This window comes from Sinocyclocheilus rhinocerous, unplaced genomic scaffold (assembly GCF_001515625.1).
Source record: "Sinocyclocheilus rhinocerous isolate Xijiao unplaced genomic scaffold, SAMN03320098_v1.1 scaffold3423, whole genome shotgun sequence".
In the NCBI taxonomy this organism is placed as follows: Eukaryota; Metazoa; Chordata; class Actinopteri; order Cypriniformes; family Cyprinidae; genus Sinocyclocheilus; species Sinocyclocheilus rhinocerous.
The window spans coordinates 7,099-17,881 of record NW_015631455.1 but is presented as its reverse complement, the minus strand read 5'-3'; the positions used below and the strand labels follow the sequence as shown (position 1 = coordinate 17,881).

General features: G+C 37.2%; 1 protein-coding gene across 1 annotated transcript in view; it reads right to left on the bottom strand.

Moving 5' to 3' along the window:
- LOC107741716 (PHD finger protein 21B-like) overlaps window positions 1-8,998 on the bottom strand; it is a gene marked incomplete at its 5' end in the record, with an annotated part of 33,571 nt that extends 24,573 nt beyond the window's left edge. The window contains one exon of the mRNA XM_016554484.1: window positions 8,777-8,998. Coding sequence (XP_016409970.1) covers window positions 8,777-8,998 — 222 coding nt within the window. The remainder of the gene's footprint in view (window positions 1-8,776) is intronic.
- Window positions 8,999-10,783: the final 1,785 nt, after the last annotated feature.

The following is a 10,783-nucleotide window of genomic DNA, read 5'->3' as shown; positions in this document are numbered from 1 at the left end:
TATATATATTACAACTCAACAATGACTTGTCTATTCCTCTCACTAGTGGTTCAGTACCAGCAAACACCACATGGAGGCACTGTGAGCAGTTAAAATACTATAGTTAATAAAGTCACTATCTTCAGAACTTTGGCCTAAGAGGAAATGACAGATGAGTGTTCTATAAATGGAGAGGGAAAACTACAGTGAACTACAGTTGGACCAAAAGCATATACTTTTTTTTTTTTTTCCCACACAGACTTAAATTAGCCCTTTGCTGAAAAGGACAGCAGACTTCAACCATGGAGACAGACAAACAAACCACTTTAAAAAGCTAACATTAAACTAACATGTATTATTTTACAATATTGAAAACTTGTGTCGCGCCAAAAAAATCAAAAATATGATCTTACATGTCAGCTGAACCAGGATAGTAATAATCTTTTGGAAGTGAAATGAAGCAGTCAAAATGTGTCATCAGAACACCCCTTTTCTCTCCACATATGTAGTAGACGCTGTGCAATTAGGCACCAGTAGTGACGTCATGGCTGTCGCCGGCCAACGAGTTGGTGTTTTTTCAATGTATGCTTCAGACACGGGTCACGACGAGGCGTTCCCCATAGCGACCCCTAGAGGACGCAGTGTCTCGTTCCACCTAAAACGTTGCTACCATATTTTTTACGGTAAAATTCCGGCAACCACAGCTGCCGTTTTTTTACCGTAAATTTTACGGAATTTTTTTTACAGTGTGGTACACATGCCGTTGGTTTTGAGACTTGAATATTAGATCATTTTGTCTTATAATTAGCTGTTGGCTAACTCCACCCAGGCTACGAGTAAAATATGTGACGTATGCCGTAAAGCAGGTCACACTCTTCCGCTGGCAGGGGATAGGCGGGGCTGTGTGTACCGACACAAACTCAAAACTTACAGAGTGTGGTTCTAGGAGGCTGCTCAAATAGCAGCGGCAGTAGAATTCGTCCGGTTAAAGGCACAATATGTAATTTTTTGCCACTAGAGGGCACGTATTGAAAACAAACAAAGAAACAAAGGCATAGTTAGATGACATCGTGACTGAGTGTGGAATCATGGGAGTTGTCGTCTTTATCCCCACAGCCGATACAATCTGATGGGACTCAGGCAGAAATCATGTTCATGGATGAGCTAATGTATTAAAGATTTATTAACGTCGTAGTATGAAGCAGAGTGAGGCGGAAAGCCGTCGAAGCGAAACGAGGCCGCTGAATGAGCACGACACATGGCTCGAAAGCAGCGGAGCTTTTATTATGCCACAGTCGACCGCTTCCGCTCCTTTGGGAAATAAGCGGAAGTAAGCAGCGCTGTTTTATCATACTAGATACGTTTGAAAGTTCTGTTATAATGCTACTCTGTGCGGTCGTCACCTGTCTAATAAAATGCATAGCATATTAAAGCGTCTCTGGTGTTTCCATGTTTTCTACAAAACAGGAAACCGGAAATCGAGGGGTTATGACGCCATTGGCAGGCAACACAATGACACTATGGACACGGTCCGTGTCACTAGTTAAAACTGCTTATTTCTCTGGATTTAAACATTCTTCGTAACATTTGGGATAATGTAAGTACACAAGTCAGCAAAATATATAAAACTGTTCTAGTGGTTTTTGGATATTTTAATTAAAAAATCTGTGCCTTTAAGAGGTAATTTTAGAGACATTATTTTATGGTCGAAAAACTACATAGTGTTGCTTTAATAATAAGATGCTCTTTCCTTGTCCCTATCTATTCATTAATTTAAACATATATATTAAAAATATAATTCATATATAAAATGACTTAAAATACACCTTCATAAGAAAACCTTGTGTAAGTTTATGATATTTTACATTGTTTATTATAATTTGTATAATTTCATATTTAAGCATGTCAAATCAAAGTCATATGGTGCAACCAAAAAGCAAAAAATAAATAAAATGACATACAACATGAAACATGAAATTATATCATGGAGCAGACCCTCATGGGCAACTCTGGTGCTTGAGGGTCACTGACCTGCACAATTTAGATCCAAGCCCAATCAAACACACCTGACAGTTATTTTCAAATAATCCTGAAGATTTTGCTAAGGTTTTTAAATGTCAAGGTCAATTACATATTTTTGACTTTTTTATGACAAAACAAGGTTAGTTCAGGTTGTAAATTGTCATGTTGACTCACCAAATATTTACGATATTAATATTATGAATTAATAATTCATTATATTTGTCCACAATACTCTTTAACTTGAAAATAATAATGAAGATTAACATTTACATTTACTAATTTTACAGACGCTTTTTTCCAAAGTGACTTAAAAATTAGGAATACAGCAAGCGATTCATCTTGAGGAGGTGATAAAATGAGAAGTGCTCGCAAATATTGAACAGAATAATAGAAATTAGAACAGGGAGGGATATAACTCTATCTTACTCTGGCAGACTTTAAAAGCACCTAATATACCGTATATGCACACAGATGAACATGAAGTGATTTTATGTCATTTTTTGAGTGACAAAATATATGTTATTGTATGTTGGCCATTTGATAATGCCTAGAATATCAAAATCAACTGCGGGCGGCAGATCCTTTTCCTATTTAGCGCCCAAACTCTGGAATAAACGAAAATTATATCGCGATACATATTGATATTGAATTATTGTCCAGCCCTAATCTACCTAGCATTGTTCGGGAGGCAGACACACTCTTGTCAGTTTAAATCGAGATTAAAGACCCATCTCTTTAACCTGGCTTACACATAACACACTATAACATTTCTATAGTTCTAATCCGTTAAAGGATTTTTAGGCTGCATTAATTAGGTCAACCAGAACCGGGAACACTTCCCATAACACCCGATGTACTTGCTTCATCGTTAGAAGAATGGCATCTGAGCTAATATTAGTCTGTTTTATTCTTATTCCAAGGTCACCGTAGCCACCCAAATCCAGTCTATATCCAGATCAGATGGTCACTGCAGTCACCCGGATCCAGTCCGTATCCAGCCCAGATGGTGGATCAGCACCTAGAGAGGACCTCTACAGCCCTGAATAACAGCGGAGACCAGGACAACTAGATGAGCCCCAGATACAGATCCCCTGTAAAGACCTTGTCTCAGACGGCCACCGGGACAAGACCACAGGAACCAGTTGAGTCCTCTGCACAATGTGACTTTGTTAGCCTGAAATTGAACTGCTGGTTTTGTCTGGCCAGAGGAGACCTGTAAAACCCGCCCTAAACACGCCTTCACTGGACTACGTCACACAATACAAAGTTCCACCAGCGAGAGGGAGATGAATGAAATAAATCGCTAAACAAATATATCAGAAGCTGTCGTTTAGTCTTTATTTATAAACGTGGACACCACACATGGCTATTAACTGACCACGAACAGGAAATAGAACTTACTTGCGGCATTTTTGATTCATTAATGTCTCGCGGTCTTGCTGTTTTTTTTCTTTCAACAATTAAATTTTGGGCTAAAAGTGTGTTGTAACGCATGCGTTACTGAACATGTACCGAGTAAAATATTACTGAAAATTGATTAGTAATGCCTTACACTACTGCATTACAGCAAAAAGTAATCAGTTACTGTAATGCATTACTTTTGTAACGCGCTACTCCCAACACTGTGGGTGAGTAAGACAAGCATGACTCATTACAGTGAGCAGAATTTCATGAATGACTGAATCGCCAGACCGATTTATTTCCAAATTGTGGGCTCAACCCATGTCTATTCTCAGTTATGAAAGAGTGTGGAATAACCAAAAGGAAGAATGGAAAGAGATGTCTCAACCCAGAAAAGGGAGTTTGGCCTTTAAATGATCACACTGTTAAAAACTGGTAATGTTGTTGTTAATTTAAGGATTCATTTCTACTGATCCTTAAAAAAATATTTTCAATTGTGCAACCTATCGTAATCTGGTTGATTCATATTAAATTAAATTTTTGACTTGGAAAAAAAAATGTTGAGATGTTACATCAAAATAATAACTTTAATAACAAGAATAAGAATAAGAATAAAATGAGTTGTTGTAATATGTCTATATGTCATTTCATGCTCATGTCAGAAAGATGGTGGTAGTGTTGGAACTCTTAAATTATTTGTGAAAATACATTTTAATTAGAATTAAATGTGACATCCAGATCCAGTCCGTATCCAGATCAGATGGTCACTGCAGTCACCCGGATCCAGTCCGTATCCAGCCCAGATGGTGGATCAGCACCTAGAGAGGACCTCTACAGCCCTGAATGTCAGCAGAGACCATGTCAACTAGACGAACCCTAGAGACAGATCCCCTGTGAAGACCTTGTTGGCCATCGGCTCAAGACCACGAGAACCAGAAGAGTCCTCTGCTCAATCTGATGTGTGTTGCAGCCTGGAATTAAGCCACACCATGCTGGTTTCATCAGGCCAGAGGAGAACTGGCCCCCCGACTGAGCCTGGTTTCTCCCAAGTTTTTCTCTCTCCATTTCTGTTACCGATGGAGTTTTGGTTCCTTGCCACTGTCGCCTTTGGCTTGCTTAGTTGGGGACACAATTTCTGGCAACATTGTTGACTTGACTGCACAGACACTACTGGAAGAGAACTGAACTGAGCTGGACGATGACATCACTGAATCAACCAACTTTAACTGATAAACTGACTGATTTATATTGTCCTTTTGCATTATCAGAACACGTTTTTCCTGTTTAACACTGTAAAGCTGCTTCGACTCAATCTGTATTGTATAAAGCACTATACAAATAAAGGTGACTTGACTTGACTTGTTTCAACAATGGTACTTAAATCTATTCAACTGATTCCTGGAAACCAACATGAAGAATTTCTGCTCGAAATAAGTCTCTTTTGTTCTGCATTGACATCACTGCAAAACAGCAGTGAAATACTTCTGACTGCTGCTTAACAAAGGCAAAGACATCCGTAGAAGGACGGTCAGAGGGAGGTTGTAAATAAGCAGACAGAAGAATGACCTTTCTCAAAGATGTGCTGCTGGACTCCATTTTTTATGGACTCGGTAAATAGTGAACCCAATCTCTGAGCTCAATCTGTTGCCTAATATTCCTCTTTTGTGTTTCCTGTGTTGAAATATATGTTGCCTCCTGAAGTAACCTTTTACATTCTTCATCTCATTTTTTTACAGACAGATAATAAGAAAATAAACCCTAATAATAAGATGAAGTTATAACACTCCAGCTTTGTTATATGCAAATTGTTTTGAAATCAAAATACTGTTGTGATAAACATTTACTGTGTGCTTTTAATTTACATTTATACAATTGGCAGATGCTATTATCCAAAGTCTCTTACGTTGCATTCGAGGTACACATTTCTTGCTTTCCCTGAGAACTGAACCCTTAACGTTGATAGTGCCATGCACTACTGTTTGGGCTACAGGAAAACCTGGCTTGTTTCATCTGTTCAAACTGTGCATGATTTGATCTAACATTCTAGATCTAACATTTAAGCATAGATATTTGATATTTGACTAAATGTTTTTACCTTCAAATTCTTCTTCATTTTGACAAGCTATATTATCTGAACATTCTAACATTTACAAACTTTACAGCGATAATAAAACTTTTTTTTCCTTCCCTGCATGCTTTTACCATCCAGTTCTACAAACTATATAACATTTGAATGTTCTAACAAATATGTTTTTTTTTTCAATAAAAAAAATAATGACATTCTTTACTAATTTGTTTTAAATGTACTGTATGCTTCCCAAATCTTATTTCATTCCGAAAAACTGTATATTATTCAAAAAATTCTCAACCTTTATACATTTGTCTTTTATACAAGTAGCAACATTGGAGAATCACGTTGGAAAAAGGCAATTTACAAAAAAACAAAAATACACTTTGTTTCAAAGAGAAAAGAAAAATAGAGTGGTGGTCAAATATGATCAAAATGCTACAGTGATTTTTAATATATGTCAGGAGTGGACATGAACACATGCAACAGTCCTAACCTTTGCTGTCCACTGGCGATGTGCAAGTCCAATCATACAAACTTTGGTAAAGATGTTGCCAATTCTTATAATAAAACTTTAAAAAACCCTACAAACTACAACTATTTGCTGTTTTATCCTTGTTGTTTTTGTAGCTTGTAAAACTGCATCATATGGTACATGTGTGCTGAAATTATGCTGTTAGTATGTGCATCCACACCGGACTACAATCAACTTATTATCCGGCTCCAAATGACTGGCCAGGTGGTCTGAGATGTCTCCCCCCTCTCGTATTCATCAACAAAACAAAAAGGCTGTGATTGGTTCTCCTCCTCCAGTGTGACGGGTGTTTTAGGGTTTGAATCAGTGGGCAGCTGGGAGAGCTGAAAACAGCTTCACTCTCCCAAACAATACAGCTATAAAAGGCAGTAAAACAATCCCAGCGTTCCAGCATGAAGGAGGGGGAAGGGAGAGAGAAGGGGGAGGAAGAGTGAAAGAAGCAGTGGAGGGGGTGACTACTCATGCGAATAAAGAGTCTCTTCTGTTGGGAAGGTCTTTGCTATTATTTATAAAGACCTGCACCAGGACGCACTCCAACCAGAGCAGATTTGATGTAAACAACAAGGCTACGGGTGACTACAATATTTTGGAACACTGTACCTGTTTGCCAAACGATGAAAATGCTTTGTTTTCAGAAGTTTGAGGACAGAGTATTTCAATTATTTCAACAAAATAGTATGATAGTAGTGAGTGACAAAAGTACAAATGTATCGCAATACTGTACTTTGAGTGTTTCCAGTGTTGCATGATCTCAGAGTAAATAAAAAAACTTATTTTTTTTGTCTGTAGGCGTTTTTGGACAAACATATTTTTAATGTTTTGTTGGCTGAACACAAGACAACTGACAACAAAAGGCAAGACAGTACTGTGAGTGAGTGAGTGAGTGAGTGAGTGAAGAACAACTTGCCAATACCTTTGGGTCGAGTCTTAACTAAAAAATTAAAAATACAATATTTTGTTTACAGAAGTTGCACGATTAATTGGAATAAAACTTCACCCGTTTTTTTTTTTTAAAAGAGAGCCATGTATATGTAAACCATGCATTGTCGCAGCTGTGTGTTTATTGTCTTCATGTTTAATCAAAGTTTTTCTCTTTATTTTTAATTTAGCTACAGCAATAGCTCAATGTCTGCATCCATATTAGGGATCTCCTGGAGCGTCATAAGATATATTACTTCTGTGAGGCAATTTTGGAATTTCTGCACTAAGGCACCTTTCAGCTTCCAGTATGAATTAAATATTACATGTGTTTAGCACTCAATAATGCTCACACCAACCTATTTTGGGTAAAAATAGGAAAAATAACATTTCTCTCTAAAGTAATTTGACAGTAGATTATAGATTATAGAATACAGTAGATTAGTAGAGGACTCTGAGAAGTGTACAGGGCTGCATTTCTCAAAAGCATCGTAAGCTAAGTTGATTGTAGAGACCATTGGTAGCAATGAATCTACGATCTATTTTGGCTTACGGTGCTTTTGGGAAATGCAGCCCAGGAGTTTTTTTCTTAGTGGATGTATAAGAGGCTGACATTTCCTATTTAAGGCATGGACTTCTGACCTCCTGGCAAAAATTAAGAAATATTTTATCATAATAATATAATATTTTGTAATAAAACCTTAGACCTTTCTAATGATTTATAGTTATAGGCCCTTCTATGTTAACAGGTCACCTGCAGTTTTCCATAAAATTAAAGTTTTCTGTAAAATTAATTATTATTATTATTATTAAATACCCTGATTTTATTTAATAGTGAAACAATAACATTTCTTATTTTGTTTATTTTTATTTAGTAATAACAATAGCAATCATTCTTATTAGTCATTGATTTACAAGCACAATCCCAATTTTTAACCAGAAAAAAAACATTCTGTCTACAAACTAGGGCTACACAATTTGGGGAAACATTTCCCAAAAGGTCATGCGTGACGTAGGCAGAAGTAACGATCCAGTGTTTACAAAGCAAACTTGAATAGAAAGTCAAACGCCCTTTACAAAAAAGGTAAAACAACAATGTCGGACGATTTTGATGTTGGAGGAGAAAATGAGATGGAGTTTTTCACCCTACCCTACCTTTCTGAACCAGAGTATACAGACGAAGAGCTACATTTACCGTGCGTGACCTTTCCAACATGATTACATAATGTGTGAATTTGCAGATGTGCATCGCGTAGCTAGTGCAAGATGTGCATTTGTGGTTAAAAAGTAAATAAATTTTTATTTTGTTTAGAAAATGACTGTTATTGTGTTTAGTTTCACTAGATAAGACCCTTATTCCTCGGGTGGGATCGTGTAGAGCCCTTTGAAGCTGCACTGAAACAGCAATGTGGACCTTCCACACGTTGGCCACCATTTAAGTCCATTATATGGAGAAAAATCCTGGAATGTTTCCCTCAAAAACCTTAATTTCTTTGCGCCTGAAGACAGAAAGATATGAACATCTTGGATGACATGGGGGTGAGTAAATTATCAGGAAATTTTGATTCTGGAAGTGAACTAATCCTTTAAGTGCACACTTTGTGCAAGGGGACAGCACTTCCAGGCAGAACTGACCAACACTGAGAAGGCCACATGGTTGAATGTATCATCTGTCAATGCATGATGTTGTACAGTACTGTAATAATGTTGTGAGGTTGAGGGTCTGTTCCTGTTTCATGCTGAACTATTTCAGAATGCTGTAGTATATCTGTAGAGGTTGTGATGGAAGTGCTTTGGATGAGTTTATTGTATCTGTGGCTGGCTGATGTTAGTAAAGTGTTGTGTAGTTGTACCTGTGAGCGGTTGATGTGCTGTCCGGCGGGTATTTGGAGGTTCATGGGGGACGTCTGGAGCATCTCAGAACTCAACGCCTTTTGTCCATTAATGTGTGCCGTCACCATGGAAACGGGAGTCTTTGCTGGCACCACAGAGATGGCGATGCTCTGGCTGGGCGGCTTGATGAGGGCGAGGGGTTTGGCGGCCGTCCCCACAGGACAACTTCTGACAGCGAGCTTCTGTCACACAAAACACACAAACAGCAGCAGGTCATTAACCCTGAAAACACTGATAACCTCAAGACCTCTGCAGTGGATTAAAACTTTAATGGTAGATCTAACAGGACATTTGTCTCCAGAGTTTTCTTTTCGAACCAGCGCAATTCATGTCAGTTGTGTACGCGCATGCTAATTGTCATGCATAATCAAAGTATTTGCCCAATTTCCAGCGCACAGCAGCTCGTACATAATGAAGAGATGAAATATAAAATGCGAGGCTGCTTTGATTCTTGTTCGTGCTCTTGCATCAGCTCAAGTTCAGGGACTCAGATTTAAGCGTGCACTTTAATGCAAGTGTGTTTATTTGTTGTTCAAAGTCTTCTTCCATTTCCTCTCATTTACCTTGGGAAATGATACAGCACATGATCAAACGGTCTTTAAAAACAGAAAGTAGAGCAACATTCACTTTCATGTGTGCTGTGTTGAGTCAAGCACACTGCAAATAAAATTCTTAATCAGTATTTCTGTCTTTTTTCAAGTAAAACAACACTAAAACAAGACAAATTTACATTTTAATCAAAAATTGAGATATTAAGATAGATATTAAGACTCATTTTAGAGAATAGATCATGTAATTTTTGTTATCCTTTCAGCATTTTTATGCATAAACCTAATTTATTCATATATGTGTTATTTTCAATTCATCTTGAAGTTAATTCAAGATATATTCTTTGAAAACAAGTATTAATTATCGCATGCAGCTTTTCTACACAATGAAATGTATCTTGTTGAATATTAATTAGACAGGCCAAAATCGACCTGTTCTCAGCAGAGCTCCTGAGAAAGGAGCTGTAAAAATATATTGAGGTGGTTTTTGGTACTTATACCGCAAATATATATTCTTAAGGACATCAAAACCTAAAATAAAACTCCAGAAAGGTGTAAAATTTTAGGATTTCTAGGAAAACAAGTACACTAAACTAGCTTTAAAGCATAAATCATCAACAAAAATTCTTTACGGTTTATGCTTATAACAACAACAAAACTATTATAATAATTAATATTAATACTTCTAAAATGTATACATTTTATAAATATAATTATTATTAATAAATAAAAATGTAAGATGTATTTTCTGATAACAAATCTTAGTATCTTACATAATTCCACTTAAGTAAATGTACCTTGGTTTAAGGATAATTAAATATTTTACTGGAAAACAAGACAAAATCCATTTTTGACAGAGTGGATTATAGAGTCTGACGGTGCATAAGAAAGTGTCATCATTGTTCTACACACAGAAACCCTCTTTCCCTGCTCCGATCAGCACAGTTTACACTATAAGCGCTCTGAATATTTCATATTCCATTCCTGTTCTCATTTCTGAACTGCTTTTATGGTTTTCTGAGAACTGTGAGGGGGAAGGGAGCAAGAGAAAGGGAGAGACAGGTCTTTCATATTCAGCTTTTCATATTCAGAGGCCGTCTATCTGTAAAGGAGCTTTTTCAATATGTTTTCACATGTGAGCACCTACAGCCAATAAACCCTGACTGACACATATATTCATAATGTATTCAGTTTATGACTCTGAAGAATCGCATTGCCTCTGCAGTGTGATGTGTTTGCATTGCTCTGACTGCACAAGATACATCATCAAGATTTTTTTCCGATCACAGTCAAAGCTCCAAAACTGAAGGAAAGACTGAACTTGCTCACAATTACCTATGGCACACTGACGACCATGTTTATAAGGAATGAGGTGTAAGAGGAGGTTTAAGGGAGAGGATGGAGAATAGAAGGGATGGA